Raw genomic sequence first — 15,003 nt, forward strand, 5'->3', positions numbered from 1 at the left:
GCGTTGCTTTACGTTCAAATTAGATATATATACGAGTCCTCAGAGGATGTTCACCCAGCAACATACTAGTCTCTAGGCGGGCAATTGCTGGCGTATAGCTGTTATTGTATAATTGGGTGTTTCAACAACTCTAGCTTATATTTACGTAGTTGTGGCTACTAGTTCTTTTTCTTTTCTTCTACGAGCTCGCTTTTTTGTTCGGTTTGATATACCTCCTGGCATAATCAATCGCCGCCTCGTACCCAAATGTCCCCAACCCGCAAATGACCGCTTCAGCCTTATCGCTCAAATAACTGTGATGTCGAAACGGCTCCCGCTTGTGAACATTGCTGATATGCACCTCGATAAACGGTATGTCCACGCCCACCAAGGCGTCCCTCAGCGCGACACTAGTATGCGTGAATGCACCCGGATTGATGACTATGGCATCAACTTTGCCTCGTGCTTCGTGTATGCGGTCGAGTAAAACGCCTTCGTGGTTCGATTGGATGTGAGCGAAAGTAATGGAGTGGCGAGCGCATTGCTCTGACGCTGTGTCGACGACTTGAGGAAGAGTGGTACTCCCGTAAATGGAAGGTTCTCGCGTTCCGAGCAGATTGAGGTTTGGACCGTTGATGAGGAGGATGGATTCGGCCATTGCGTGGATTTGAGGAGGGGTAACGGTGTTGGAGGGGTGATGATAAATTGATAGATGGTCAACGCTGGTTTGGTGGCAGTCGTAGAAGGAATATTATCATGTCAAACCTTACACATTACCAAATCTCGTACCGATATTTCGGAAAAGCACTTAGCCCTACCAACATGATCGGCTTGAGCACTGCATCCAAGGCCCCAGATGCGAGAGAGTGGAAACTGACATTTGGCAAGCTATGCATAGCTCCCAAGCTTAGCTCCGGGCCATTTCCGCGACTACCCGTAAACTCCTATCGCCGGCTCTGAACGGGCTTCGCAACGCAGTCAGCCCATCACCGACGCGCTTGTCAAATCGGCAGCACAACTTGTCCCAACACATAGCTTGCAAACGTCCGCAAACACATGATGAACGACCTTTCTAAGGATGAATTGAATGAGATTTACGCGTTTGCCGTTGAGCTGGGCAAGCGAGCGGGGACGATGCTCAAGGACGCAGCGCAGTTGAGGATGAGCGGTGGAAGTGGGGTACAAGAAGAGCAGGCACATGTACAAAAGGAGAATGCGGTTGATCTGGTAACTCAAACAGACGAAGGTAGGTGAGAAGGGCAGTGTCTTTACGTTTCTAGTAGGACCAGAGAATACGTCTGGAGACCTTCCCTTGGCATAAAGCTGTCCCCCTGGTCAATACCATATGGTGGATTCAAGATCACCGTATTTCGTTTGATCCGAGAAGACATTGCAGCCGGGAACATCCTCCATCTTCTCTTGCGGCCACTTTCCATGAAGCATATATGAACAGTATGTTGACAGTTTTCAGATCTCGAATCGTTCATCAAGACCCAGATATTGCAGAAATACCCCTCGCACAAGTAAGTTATTCGTCTCGCAAGTGACACCTCTGATCAGTTGTAGATTTGTTGGCGAAGAAGCCTACAGCAAGGGGGCATCACGAGACTATCTGATCGATGATAGCATGACATGGTGTGTCGACCCCCTCGACGGTAAGTTTTGCCCATAATCAACTCAATGCTTTTGCTAATTCTCCTCAGGGACGGTGAACTACATCCATCTATTCCCCATGTTCTGCGTTTCGATTGCATTTATTCACAAGGGAAAGCCTTTGATTGGCGTCATCAACGCGCCTTTTGTTGGCCAGTTCTTCTCATCATGCGCTGGTCGCGGTGCCTTCCTCAATGAAACGCAACGGCTTCCCCTCGTACGAACACCTGTACCACCTATGCCTGCAAACGCCCCCAGTGGCTGCATATTTTCTTGCGAGTGGGGTAAGGATCGAAGAGACACCCCGGATGGCAATTTGCACAGGAAGATTGAGAGTTTCGTGAACATGGCTACTGAAATTGGTGGAAGAAACGGAAAGGGCGGGATGGTACATGGAATGAGGAGCTTAGGAAGTGCAACCTTGGATCTGGCTTATATCGCTATGGGAGCCTTTGATATCTGGTGGGAAGGTGGCTGCTGGGAGTGGTATGAGAGTCTTGTCTTGATCTTCTGTGTTGGTTACTGACGGGTAAATAGGGATGTTGCAGCTGGGATCGCGATTCTGCAGGAAGCTGGTGGGCTAATCACGACGGCAAATCCGCCCGAGGACCACGCCACGGCGCCGATAGAGGAGGTTCGGTTGGGGAGTCGACTGTATTTGGCTATCCGGTAAGTGAAAACGCCACGTGGGTGGGTCAAGCCAGATGTACTAACTGCCCTGCGTCGTAGACCTGCAGGACCATCACCGAATGAAACAGGACGACAAGGCCAGGAGAGGACAGTGCGAGAGGTATGGCGACGGGTACGTCACTTAGATTACTCAAGACCTGGAGCATAGCGAAATGCGATTCCTGTTTCGACTACGCGTTCAAGTTGATCTCAGACGCTGGCAAGAAAGCAATCTCGCACATCTGTCTAGGATACTTTGTACGCTATAAATCTACGACTCGAAGTACCGAAAGATTCACATGAAACGTGACAACCATTCAACGTAGATTTTGGCTTTACGCCTCGTCAATCTGTTTTTGACATTCTATGTTATTTACAGTCTAGCGTCGCTCAATTTTGCAGCGATTGTTTTTTGTACCTGCTCCACTGGTAGTTGATGCACCTCTTTCCCAGTCCAATACCTATCCTGCTCTAGCCCTTGGTAGATCATCGCCTCGGTTCCAAGAATAACCTTCCAGCCAGCATTATTACTGATCTCAGCGATCGCTGTCCAGGGGCTTGGATGATATGCCATCTCCAAGATGTGGCCCTTATGGGACTTCTGCAGCAGGAAACATTCGAGGATCTTCCTTGCCTCCATCTCTGGCTCTGTTACTGGCGCGAAATCTGGTACGCAAGACACGATGGCCCCTACACCTTCCAACTTCTCTGCCTGTGCCACTGTTGCGACGTGAATTAACCCGTCACCGTAGCCTTGAGTTGCGCAATATTCAATGACAGCGCGAACCTCAGCCGCATCCCGATTAACCTAGCGTGAAAGGTCAGTGTTGATACCAAGCACCTACACATGGTTTAAGCAAGCTTACGAGGTATATATCTGTGGCTTTCATCCATGTTCTTAGCGCATAAACCGCACTCCTTGCTGCACCGCCTATATTAGAAGGTAAATTAGTCATGACACATATGCAGCAGACATGGGTTTACCAACCTCCGCCAACCACTAGTGCAGGGCGATTGTGGTAACTCTCTGGGTTAGCGTTGTACGCGAAGGAGTCTCTGATTCCGATCACGTCTGTGTTTGTCCCCATGAACAACCTCTTTCCAGTTACATCTTCTTTCAAGAAAATTGTATTCACAGCGCCTACTGCTGCACCTTCTGGTGTGAGGCCGTCAAGGTGCTGGGAAATTGCGACCTTGTGAGGCATGGTCACAGCAGCTCCTGCGTTTCTGTAAGCCGAGGGTCTAGATCTGGCGTCTTGTTCGCGCGTCAGGATACACCTACCATAGAACTGTGGGTGTTTGATTAGTTGAAGAAAAAGGTTCATGTCTGTTGAGTCTAGAGGGAATTGTGACCATTTCAACCCCAAGTTGTTGTATACAGTCTGGTGTAGTAAAGGGGACATGGAGTGAGCAATGGGATGGCCAAAGAGATAGCCATGGCGCTCGACTTGCGATACCTCTGGTAATGTGAATTCGGTCGACATTGTGATGGTTGACTTTTGTGTGTTTGTTGCGAGTAAGAGGTGTCAGGAGGGTTGGTTACCCAAGTGGCCTTTGCGCTCATATGTTCAAGATTCGAATTGTGGATACAGACTGCAAGGTTTCTGATCACCGTCGTGCTACATCGTATCTGTCAAAGGAAACCCACTCATTACAACGGTCAGCATCTACCCCATGCCAAATCCAAACGTCGGGAAGGTGGAAAAGGTCTTGTTGAGAGTCACGAAGGCCCGAAGGCCGCGAGTCAGAACTCTTCGGGGTTAGGCCGTGGTCCATCTTAGTCCAATCGGCGAGACGCGCCTGGACTGCGATCGCCCTCGTGCAAGAATGCGATTCCGGTTTTTCGGACATCCACTTTAGCGTGGGTCGCTGGATAAATGGAAAACTTCCTCATCAGGCTTAAGCAATGCGAGGAGCCAGGCTGGTGGATGCAATCTGGGGTTTTCCTCCGCAATCGCTTCCCCACACCAACGCGCAACATCCGAGTTTTCCACCATGTGCGAAGCAGCTTTTCCGGGGCAAGCGTTCCAATTGAGCCTGCACGCGCCTCCATGCGCCTCCATGGGGTTGGCGTATTTCTCCACACCTCCGCATGACAATAGTTCCAAGCCGCTTGTTGGGGTGGAATATATATATCCAATTTGACTCCCCTTCCCATTCCTTCGATCGTTCCGAACCACACTCTCCCTGGGTCACCGGTCCTATCCTTGTCATCAACTTATCTTGGTTCCTCGGAAGCAGCAGGCACAGCTGCTAACCAACCTCAAGATGGGTATGCTCACCATCATCGAAGATCGGCCAACGCCCAAGGCCGTCTACAACTGGCGCGTCTACACAGCAGCCTCAGTCGCATCATGGGCCGCCTGCATGATCGGTTACGATTCGGCCTTCATTGGAACGACTCTGGCGCTTCCCTCGTTTGTTGCGGAGTTCGGCTTCGCTAAAATGAGCGCAAGCCATCTCGCCCTTACAAAGGCCAACATCGTCTCGGTATACCAAGCTGGTGCTTTCTTTGGCGCCCTTGGAGCGTACGCATCCAGCTACTACATTGGCCGAAGGAAGTCTCTCCTGCTCTGGGTGCTTGTAGTAAGTAATATTGAGAAACAGGTTGCACACGAAATACATACTGACACCACATCTAGTTCATGTTGGGTGCCGGTATGATGCTTGGTGCTGATGGCCAGCGGGGCCTTGGTCTGATGATCGGTGGGCGAGTGTTGGCAGGTCTTGGAGTCGGTGGATGCTCAAACATGGTACCCATCTACATTTCTGAGCTGTCGCCGCCTGCCGTGCGAGGGCGCTTGGTCGGAATCTACGAGCTTGGCTGGCAAATGGGCGGACTTGTTGGATTGTAAGTCAATGGCAACCACTCGCCATCTTCATTGTTTGTACTAACAGACACAGCTGGATCAACTACGGCCTTCAAGAGACTATGGCACCATCCCGCAGGCAATGGACCATCCCATTTGCTGTTCAATTGGTCCCTGCCGGTTGCCTGTTGATTGGCGCACTCTGGATGAGAGAGTCGCCCCGCTGGAGCTTCAGCAAGGGACATCGCGAGCAGGCCATGAAGGATCTCTGCTGGATCCGCAACCTCCCACGCGACGACCCATATATTCTCGAAGAAGTCGAGGCCATCGATGCGCAAATCGAGCACGACCGGGTTCACGTTGGCGCAGGTTTCTGGAAACCATTCGCAGCGCTCAAAGATTCAAAGGTGCTTTACCGCTTCCTCTTGGGTGGCGGCTTGTTCTTGTGGCAAAATGGTTCTGGTATTAACGCCATCAACTACTACTCGCCAACTGTTTTCAAGAGCCTTGGTATTACAGGAACTAACACTGGATTCTTGACCACTGGAATTTTTGGCGTCGTCAAGACTGTTCTTACCTTTGTCTGGCTTTTCTGGTTGATTGATCGCCTTGGCCGAACTAAGCTCCTCATGTTTGGCGCAGCAGGAGGATCGCTCTGCATGTGGTACATCGCCGCCTACATCAAGATTGCGGACCCAACGCACCACGTAAACACCAGCGGCAAGCTTTCTTCAGGCGGAATCTCAGCAGTCTTCTTCTTCTACCTCTGGACTGCCTTCTACACGCCATCCTGGAACGGTACACCATGGGTTATCAACTCTGAAATTTACTCGCCGGCTACGCGCTCTTTGGGTAAGTCTTTCCACCTCATATAATCCAACGAGCTATGTGCTAATCTATTCCTGCAGGTCAAGCTTTCGCAGCCGCAAATAACTGGTTCTGGAACTTTTTGATCTCTAGGTTCACACCCCAGATGTTCCTCAAGATGAGCTACGGCGTGTACATGTTCTTTGCAAGCCTTATGATTCTCTCGATCCCCTACGTCTACTTCCTCATCCCAGAGACAAAGGGCATCCCTCTCGAGAAGATGGATGAGTTGTTTGAGATCAAGCCTGCGCACAAGGCACACAAGATAATGCTTCAGAGGCTAGGCGAGGAGGAGCACGTGCATTACGCCTTGAGGGAAGAGAAGGCGAAGAACGAGCACAGCGAGATGGTCTAGACTTTGGTGAGCATCAGGAATGGCCGCAAGGCTCGTCTCGATCTACCAGTTTAAATCGGAAACTGTGAGAGTCGGGTGCGATTATGTATATCCCAGTAATGTTCGCAATGTTTCATGATAGTCACGTTCTACTCAGTATCGATCAATGAACAAATTCTCAATTCAAGACTCGTTCCCAAGCTATCGACAAACTAACCACGAAGTTAAGTGACGTGGATGACGAACTCACGGAAATGACTTCACTTCATGACGTTCAGATCAGCAGGACAGACAAATCGAGGGCGTAATTACCTCGATAAGATCAGCATGATGTTGCTCACATCGATCAAATCAGATACTGTGGTACGCATCCTAGGCTTAAGCCTCTCCACGTAACGTGCGAATCTGCAATCCGTCGAGACTGCTGATCAAGTCGGTTCTAACCAATCCGTGAGTGTCTTTAGCAGTAGCCTCAAGGGGCGAATCGCTTAACCTTTGGGGTTCTGCAGTAGCCTGTACGCGCCCAGCACGCTAAGGCCTGCATGAATTGGCCCAAATTGTGGGGGAACAGCAAGCCCAGGATGTTTCATTCGTTCATGCAAGAAGGATTCCCAATCCGCGGACACCACTCCACACGACAACTTATGATGAGTGAAATACGTCATTCTGTCGGGGACCACGCGGAGACCCATGCTAGAGCTCGATGTCCCCAGAGTATCGGTAAGTGGTACATTGAGTAACGAAAGGAAAACTAGCTACGAACTCGTCGGTATCCAGTTGGCGGGCTGACAGGACCCCTTGCCACTGAGCGATCTGGTCGCGATGTTGTTTTGGATAAAGTGGCGATTACTCCCGAAGTGAGGCCGAGTTCGGGTATGAGTTCTTATCCGCCCTGTTAGCCTTCTCAGGTCCACCACCAACGACATGATCCTCTTACTGCTTGTGACGGCACAGCACGGCTGACGAAGGCAAAATACCGTTTTCCTGAGTTATTCCACACTATCAAGAGGCAGATGTAGGCGAGTAATCAATGAACAAAACTTTAATAGCATGTAGAACAGAACGTCCTTTCCTATTGAAGCTGGAAGTACAAGTTTTTATGTAGATATGGGTGCTTTTTACAAAGAGATACAACAACGTGACTTATCCTCAACCAATGAGAAGTGATGAAAGCCAACGAAGTGCTTGCCGGGTAGTTCTATTAGTCTAGTGTAAGTCACGTTATGGCGTGGTATCTCGAAAAGCATTATATACTCCAGTTGTCCTTAAACACGCCGATGAATCAAGCCGCCTTTCTGCTCCCCATACTCTAGAATTGTTTCTAAGTCATCTCCATTGTCCCTTAAACACATTTGCTACACACTACCAACTTCACAAACATGCCGTGTCGTCCAGGAATCTCCTCTATGTCGCTAGGGCGATGCTACGCCGGCCATAGTCTCGAACACAAGCTATCCATGGCCGCAAAACATGGTCTGGAAGGCATCGAACTTTTCTACGAAGATCTGGCCGACTACGCCAAATCTCAGTCTGCTTCGGATCTGCTGGCAGCCGCAGCCTCTATTCGCGATTTGTGCTCGTCTCTCAAGCTCGAAATCATATGCCTGCAGCCTTTCATGCACTATGAGGGATTGCTGGACAGACAAAAGCACAGCGAACGGATACAGGAGATGAAACTATGGATGGAGTTGGCGCATGTATTACGAACCGATATCGTACAAGTGCCCTCATCATTCCTGCCGCGCGATAAGATATCTTCGGATGTTAATTTAATAGTCAGCGACCTCCAAGAGATCGCAGACCTCGGGCTTCAACAAACACCTGTCATCCGGTTCGCATACGAAAGCCTATGCTGGGGAACATACGTGGACAAATGGGAGGCCTGCTGGGATATCATTCAACGTGTTGACCGGACAAATTTTGGCATCTGCCTCGACAGCTTCAACATCCTCGGCAGGATATATGCGGATCCTACTTCCGAAACGGGAATGAATGAAGGGGCTGAGCAAGAAGTTCGCGAGTCCATACAACGACTCGTCCAACAAATCAAACCACATAGAGAGAAGATTTTCTTTATTCAGATCGTCGACGCTGAACGTCTGGAACACCCTCTGGCACCTGGCCACGCGTTTTACGATTCCGAGCAACCGGCTCGCATGTCATGGAGCAGGAACTGCAGGCTATTCTACGGCGAGAAAGATCATGGCGCGTATTTGCCTGTTAAAGATGTCGCTCATGCTATTATCAAGGACATCGGGTACGATGGGTGGGTCAGCATGGAACTGTTCAATCGTGTTATGAACAAAAAAGACGAAAGTGTCGTAGAAGAGTTGGCTGAGCGGGCTGCGATTGCGTGGGAGAAGATGCTCTTTGATTTGCAGCTTGACAATGGCCTGGTTCGTGAACGAGCAAAATCCGGCCAGGCTAAGTTGAGTAGCGGAGGCGTTGATGAGGTAGCACGCTTGTAGAGTGTAGGGGCGGGATGTTTCATGACGCCGCGATGTGTCCGTCTAATCATATCGTATCGTTCATTAAAGTATATGAGCTCAAAACAAAGGCATGAGCCCTGAATATATCAGCTGCGTCAAAAGACGCGCAATTCCCGGAGACATACTTTTTCTATTTTATGCTCCGAGTCTTTTTGATATCGTACCGCCCCGCTCATCCAGCATCATAAGCACCGTCTAATGAGAAGTGAGGAGATTCAATGTTGTTTTCTGGGCCAAGATTCGAAGGCAATGGCATAAGTTGACCCGGATCAGCCGCTAGCAGGTCGGCCATGCTAACTTCTGAGGAGTAGCCAAGATTCTGCATAAATTGTGTCTGATTTTGTAGCTTTTTGGCTCCATGCAAAGAGGCAAGTTCATCAAAAAAGCTTTCTAGGTCGCCTGGCACGAAAGCATTGTAAGGATCATGGATATCGAATGTCGGGGGCTCAAACGCTGAAGAATCCATTGCATTGCTAAACGGACGAGGGTTGAGAGACTGCAGGGTGTGTTGTTGTCGATTATGATTCATATCTGGTAGCAGGTCGTCAAGGAGTGCTGAAGAGCCGGTTGGCGGCTGGTATTGCTCTGAAATCGAATCGCCGTTCTGAGAAGAAAAGGGGCGAGGAGATGCATGGATCGCATCAGGATTTCTCATCTGAATGACACTTGGAGACGTGCCTGCGAGGACGCTCGGCATGCTTTGCGTATCCAGGAAGGCCTCGCCCGAAGTAATAGAGCATGCCTGATCAAAATCTGCGAACAAGCTGTGCATGCGGATTCGTGTTACCTGATCTAAGTTCAAGTTGGTACTGCTTCGCTTGATGCTCTCCAACAGACAAATGACTATGGATGGCAACTTTGCGAATCCGAGCTGGCCCCGGAGTGTTTCCAATAATTCCAGTACCCGCTGGAGCCAGGCCTGAGATGGAACCAGCGCAAAGGCAGTAGCGAAATATGTCAATTGTAGTACCACTGCAGGCGGCGTCAACGGAGTCGATGGAGAGTCAGACCGTACGTAATGGAGTTTTGGAGGCAGTGAGGATTTCCATGCTTCAAGCCGCCCAATCATCTCATGAAGAAAGTTTCTCGCAGTCGGTTGCCGTGCGGTGCTTACAAGAATGTCGACTACTTCCAGGAGGTTGTTGAAGCTACTCAGGGCCAATGTTGGTAGTCTTGATTGGTATGTTGTTCCCAGGTTAAGATTCCCATTCCAAGGCTGCCATTCTTCCAAGCCATCCTCTTCTATCTTGCCTGCCCATGCAAGGTCAGATTTGTCTAGATACGGTCGTCGTTGTAAGTGTAGAGCAAGGAGGTTGTCCAGCAAGAAACAGCTTGCTAAGATATTTTTTCGACGAGGGCTAGCAATCTCAGGCGACTCGTTAAGTGTAAAAAAAATTCTCGAAGCGGTGCCAACCAGAAGCCAAGCAGCCTTTAAAAGCGACCTGCTGATATTAAATACTGCCAGGTTGAGAAGCGCTTTGACATGGTTCAGGTCAAAGTTTCCTATTTCGTGGGGAATTAGCTGTCTAGAGATCTCATAGAGCTTCTTAGGGGTCATCAGATGCTGGGGTTCCCGACTCCCCATGACGAAGGATGAGTCTTGAATACACCCAACCGCAAAGATGCTCCACATTTCGGCATGACATCCCGAGTCAGGCATATCTTGGGACAGAGCAAGACCTTCCTCTGGGTAAGAGTACGATAGCTTCAGAACATCGAGCTTTTCGCAGATGGGTAGCCAAGACTGTGTATACGTGGAATAAGTTTCGAGAAGCATCCAGAAGTCGACAGGTAACGGCGTAAGTCCAAGAAATGGCACGGGCTGTTGCGTAATTGGATGGTGGCGGTCAGGTACAGATGGAGCAGCCAGGTGTCGTGGAATTAGACTCATGTCACTGGTCCAAGGCATCTGCTAGGGGATATCATTAGAATATTTTTGGCTTCTTTCTAGAAACAACTCACCTTCTCTTGTAACTGATCCATGGGCGTTGTATTGAGAAGACTTGCATCCTCTGCATCAACTTCGCTTTCCTCGTCGGAACTCGGTATTGTGTCATCCCCAATACCAATGTGTTCTCCAGCTAATACCTTGGTGATGTCTCTGCAGAACTTGCTCCTTCTCCAGCTCTTGTGTAGGCGGTTTGACTCCTTGGTGCCCTTGGAAAGCAGAATCGTATTTTCTTGGGCCAACTGCTTATTCACCAAGGCTTCAATTTCAGTGTCTTGCTGGAAAACGAATGCCAGAGTCATTTCAAGACTTCGTATGTAGCCAGGTTGCAAGCCTCTTTTTCTGGGGTTTGAGGTGTACGTACACCCTCGTTTCAAGTCGAAACAAGGCGAACATGTCGGCTGGTTTCCATCGCACTTCTCGCGTGCAGTACGGCACTGATCGCATGCCCTGGAAACGCGAAAACGCTTGACTGGAACATCCAGCGTAGCCGCCCGGCGTTTTCCCTGGCTTTGAGAATGCATGGGTATTGCTACGCTTTGATGCAAGAGGACCATAACCTCATTTCAACGAGCGTGACTGACGGATGTAGTTGACCGAATCGTGAGCGCTGGATACGTTGGTCCGACCCGAGAAGCCAAGAGGCTGGAACGTTGGAGCGTCTGGGGAAGTGGGTCAGGATAAAGTTTTATCCCGCGGGGAAGGCGCCACTTCGACACTCTCACGTGACACACCAACAGCCAACATCGTTACTCTAGTCTATACTGTCTGCCTTCGCTGGCTGCAAACCGAGTACGACCGAGTCTAGGAAATCATGTCTGCCATGGCATCTATTGCAATGGGTACGAAACGGACATTCGCTGCTATGAGTGAGGAGGGAACGGCGATCCATGGTTCGAGACAACCAAGTTTACCAAGTTCGGCGAGTTCGACACCCGCGCCCGTCGCTCTGGCCTCACCATATGAACGCCGCCGCATATTCGATTCTAGTGCCTCGATCGTTCTTGTTGGGATGCACGGGACGGGCAAGGCAACATTAGCTATGATGGCTTCGGTTGCTTGTCGAAGAAGGGTTGTCGATATCGAGAATCTCTTTTACAATACGACCGGCTTCTCAACGGCAGCATATCGAAAACAGTTTGGTCCCTCGAACCGGAGTCTTCGGCAGGAGGAAATTCTGCGCAATGCTCTCCAGACCTACAACAAGGGCGCGATCATTGTCTGTAACGGAGGCTATCCTCTGGATATGAAGAGCCAGAGCCTCTTGCGCGACTTTGCAATGACGCATCCAGTGATACACATCATGCGAGACCTCCGCAGTGTGCATCTGTATCTTGATACTGTTGAAGATCCAAAACTCCATGATATGCTAGCTCTTAGTACCTTGGTCTTCCGGCGGTGCTCCAACTACGAATTCTACAACATATCCGAAACGAATGCGCCTCACCTTTCTATTGCGCCTGCAAATCAACCATCCGTCCCAGCTTTTCTGACTTTGAAAAGAGCAGAAAGAACGTTCCTCAAATTCTTGTCTCTAGTCCTGTCTCCCAAGAACACATATGGCAAGGTCAAACGCGTGACCCCTCCATTGGATCCTGTTCATCTTCCGCTCTCGTATGTCGCAGTCGAGTTGAGAAACTACACATGCGCCGTGCAGGTGCTACTCTCAGACCTCAATCATGGGGGTGTCGATATTGAAGAGCTCGAATTTGGCTGTGACGCATTCGAGATAGTCGTTGATCCGGTGCAACTCACAAGTGAGCAGGCAGAAGATATCAGCAAAAACATATACAAGGTCCGGAGAAGTACGCTGATTCCAATCATATATCACGTCATGCCTACTTCGACGAGCCCGAGCTACTCTGCAACATCTTACCTTGCCAATCTCTGGCATGGTCTCCGTATGGCACCCGAGTTTGCAACCATTGATTTGAATCTGGACGAAGAGCTGATACGCGCCATTGTTTCTTCCCGGGGTTCAACCAAGATCATCGGCCATCTTCATGCAGCCATGGGTTGGTATGATGCGTTCTGGCTCGAGAAGTACGAGTCGGCAATGCGTCTAGGCTGCAGCATGGTACGCTTTACGCGCCCCGCGAATTTTATGGACGACAACGCCGCAATCCAGAGTTTCAGAAACACCATCGATGCAAAGTTTAGGAAGATTCCAATGATTTGTTACAATACTGGGCGTGCGGGGCGTCGCTCAGCATGCTTCAATAAGGTCCTCACTCCCGTTATTCCAGAAACTTTGAGAAACGATGCCAAATTTGAAGCAAAGACGCAAAACAATCCCGAGACTTCCTGGCTTACTGCTCAGGAGGCTACGCATATCTTATATGCTTCATTTACCTACGATCCGATGGAATTTTGCATTGTCGGGGCCAGCGTCGGATACAGCTTATCTCCTGTAATGCACAACGCAGCATATAAGATATGCGGTATGCCACATCATTTTGACCGTCTCCAACTCACAGCTTTCGATAGTAGCCTACGAGAACTCTTGCGCAGGCCAAATTTCGGTGGGGCTGCGATCAGTCAACCTTTCAAGATCGATGCCATCTCCCTCGCACACTCGATAAGTCGGCACGCCCGGGCAATTGGGGCAATCAATACCCTGATACCCGTCCGCCATCTCAACGATGATGGCAGTATTCCTGATGCCGACAATGTCGAATTATTCCAAGAACGCAACCAATCTGGACCAGTCAAGGCACTGTACGGAGATAACACTGACTGGATAGGGATCCGGTCTTGTATCCGACGGGGTCTCTCTCCGGCCAATGCAATCCGGCCCACGACTACGTCTGGACTTGTTATTGGGTCAGGAGGTATGGCCAGAGCGGCTATATATGCTATGCTGCAGCTTGGCATAAAGAACATTGTCGTATTCAACCGAACGCTCGAAAACGCCAAAAAGCTCGTCACATACTTTGCCCAGGTGGCTTCAAGTCCCTCGGCTGTCAAACTCTTCCCGTCTTTCGTCCTTGGATCTAAGCCAACATTCCAAATTCTCAAAACTCGAGACGACCCCTGGCCGAGCGACCTTTACGCACCCACTGTTATTGTGTCATGCATACCTACACACCCTGTAGGTGACGCTCCGTCCCCTCAATTCAAACTCCCCACACGCTGGATGCAGTCTCCTACCGGGGGTGTTGTGATTGAACTAGCCTACCGAACACTGGACACCCCCTTGATGAGGCAAGTTCGCGAAGAAGCATCGTCATCGTGGATATGCATGGATGGTCTGGATCTTCTACCCGAGCAGGGCTTTGCTCAGTTCGAACTCTTCACAGGAAAGAGAGCGCCACGTAGGATCATGCGCGAAGAAGTACTGCGTTGCTGGACCGATGAACATGGACGGTCTAACCCAGGCATGGTGCGTACGAGACTGGAAGCGATGGACGAGCAGGAGCCATGATAGGCCATTCGCAATACACAAACTACGGACATGATCTTCATAGGATCCTCAACCAGTCTGTCCATACCCGCGATGAGTCAACTGCAGGTGGGAAAGAGGAGAAGGTGGAAACGGCCATGTCTCTTTCCCTTTTGCATGCGTTCAAATACGAGGACTCAAGAACAAAAGCGAACATACCTAGCCGCCAGCGCATATCATGAACATGATGAGACTCGCTATTGAGGTCAGAGTTTACTCGTATATCTCGATTCGCCTCCCCATAGGCCGCCTCTACCGCTGTCCTACTAGCTGCGCCACAACCCTCGCGCCGCTTGGCTCCCGCTGCAAATCCACGGCAACATCTCTGTGGGACGCAGCGGCGGTAACTCGCAGGTAGCTCTCTGGCGGGACCCTGGCTGTGTCTGCCACGTTGGGGTCCAGTAGGGTTGCTCGAAAAGCCTAGCCTAGGCGACGGGTACCGGGCTACGATTGTCACGAGCAAGTTGACCGTTGTGGTACTATCAGTGCGTGTTCGGGGCCGTGGAGTACGCCTACAGCCCATGATTTACATGAACCCTAGTCAAGCCTCTCGCAGAGTTGTGCAAAACCTGGTGTTTGTAGAGGCAAGGGTACGTGGGGTACAGTCCGATCCGATGGGAATACACATGGTCAGATTGGAGGTACGCGGGTTGGCATTGTGCTATTGGATCACGTACGTGGCGTGAAATCGATAACGTCTATCAAGAATTTAAAAGTACATTTCTACTGTGTCTACGCTTTGAACATACAGGAGCAACGGGGATCCTGTAGCATCGCCCTCGTGCAAGGGGAAACGGACATAAAAAATCTTC

General features: G+C 50.1%; 8 protein-coding genes across 8 annotated transcripts; 4 read left to right on the forward strand and 4 right to left on the reverse strand.

Annotated features, from left to right (window-relative positions):
- Nucleotides 1–37: 37 nt before the first annotated feature.
- P153DRAFT_369296 (Dehydroquinase) lies at nucleotides 38–857 on the reverse strand. The gene has a single exon (XM_033668730.1). It carries the CDS (start codon nucleotides 635–637, stop codon nucleotides 179–181), a length of 459 nt encoding a protein of 152 aa, XP_033520998.1. The 5' UTR covers nucleotides 638–857; the 3' UTR covers nucleotides 38–178.
- An 80-nt stretch (nucleotides 858–937) lies between these two features.
- On the forward strand, nucleotides 938–2,707 carry P153DRAFT_346539 (inositol monophosphatase). Its single transcript, XM_033666128.1, has 6 exons — nucleotides 938–1,225; nucleotides 1,451–1,502; nucleotides 1,546–1,634; nucleotides 1,683–2,118; nucleotides 2,170–2,301; nucleotides 2,362–2,707. The coding sequence occupies exons 1-6, from the start codon at nucleotides 1,036–1,038 to the stop codon at nucleotides 2,468–2,470; spliced, it is 1,008 nt and encodes a 335-aa protein (XP_033520999.1). The 5' UTR covers nucleotides 938–1,035; the 3' UTR covers nucleotides 2,471–2,707.
- On the reverse strand, nucleotides 2,639–4,006 carry P153DRAFT_322683 (uncharacterized protein). The gene is made up of 4 exons (XM_033665184.1): nucleotides 3,584–4,006; nucleotides 3,290–3,520; nucleotides 3,168–3,232; nucleotides 2,639–3,109 (listed from the first exon to the last, which is right to left on the reverse strand). The coding sequence occupies exons 1-4, from the start codon at nucleotides 3,783–3,785 to the stop codon at nucleotides 2,675–2,677; spliced, it is 933 nt and encodes a 310-aa protein (XP_033521000.1). The 5' UTR covers nucleotides 3,786–4,006; the 3' UTR covers nucleotides 2,639–2,674.
- A 248-nt stretch (nucleotides 4,007–4,254) lies between these two features.
- Nucleotides 4,255–6,481, forward strand: P153DRAFT_399375 (general substrate transporter). Its single transcript, XM_033671721.1, has 4 exons — nucleotides 4,255–4,887; nucleotides 4,944–5,152; nucleotides 5,206–5,963; nucleotides 6,020–6,481. The coding sequence occupies exons 1-4, from the start codon at nucleotides 4,570–4,572 to the stop codon at nucleotides 6,331–6,333; spliced, it is 1,599 nt and encodes a 532-aa protein (XP_033521001.1). The 5' UTR covers nucleotides 4,255–4,569; the 3' UTR covers nucleotides 6,334–6,481.
- A 1,112-nt stretch (nucleotides 6,482–7,593) lies between these two features.
- On the forward strand, nucleotides 7,594–8,983 carry P153DRAFT_369300 (3-dehydroshikimate dehydratase). The gene has a single exon (XM_033668731.1). The coding sequence runs from the start codon at nucleotides 7,692–7,694 to the stop codon at nucleotides 8,778–8,780; it is 1,089 nt and encodes a 362-aa protein (XP_033521002.1). The 5' UTR covers nucleotides 7,594–7,691; the 3' UTR covers nucleotides 8,781–8,983.
- P153DRAFT_388645 (quinic acid utilization activator) lies at nucleotides 8,974–11,051 on the reverse strand (the record flags this gene model as incomplete). The annotated part of the gene is made up of 2 exons (XM_033670766.1): nucleotides 8,974–10,713; nucleotides 10,764–11,051. 2 exons carry the CDS (start codon nucleotides 11,049–11,051, stop codon nucleotides 8,974–8,976), a joined length of 2,028 nt encoding a protein of 675 aa, XP_033521003.1.
- A 3-nt stretch (nucleotides 11,052–11,054) lies between these two features.
- Nucleotides 11,055–11,210, reverse strand: P153DRAFT_255505 (uncharacterized protein; the record flags this gene model as incomplete). Its single annotated transcript, XM_033662772.1, has 1 exon — nucleotides 11,055–11,210. A coding segment is annotated over one exon (156 nt), but the record flags the coding sequence as incomplete, so codon positions are not given.
- Nucleotides 11,211–11,644: 434 nt separating this feature from the next.
- Nucleotides 11,645–14,173, forward strand: P153DRAFT_322697 (uncharacterized protein; the record flags this gene model as incomplete). Its single annotated transcript, XM_033665185.1, has 1 exon — nucleotides 11,645–14,173. The coding sequence occupies exon 1, from the start codon at nucleotides 11,762–11,764 to the stop codon at nucleotides 14,171–14,173; it is 2,412 nt and encodes an 803-aa protein (XP_033521005.1). The 5' UTR covers nucleotides 11,645–11,761.
- Nucleotides 14,174–15,003: the final 830 nt, after the last annotated feature.

This window comes from Dothidotthia symphoricarpi (assembly GCF_010015815.1).
Source record: "Dothidotthia symphoricarpi CBS 119687 unplaced genomic scaffold P153scaffold_17, whole genome shotgun sequence".
NCBI classification, from domain to species: Eukaryota; Fungi; Ascomycota; class Dothideomycetes; order Pleosporales; family Dothidotthiaceae; genus Dothidotthia; species Dothidotthia symphoricarpi.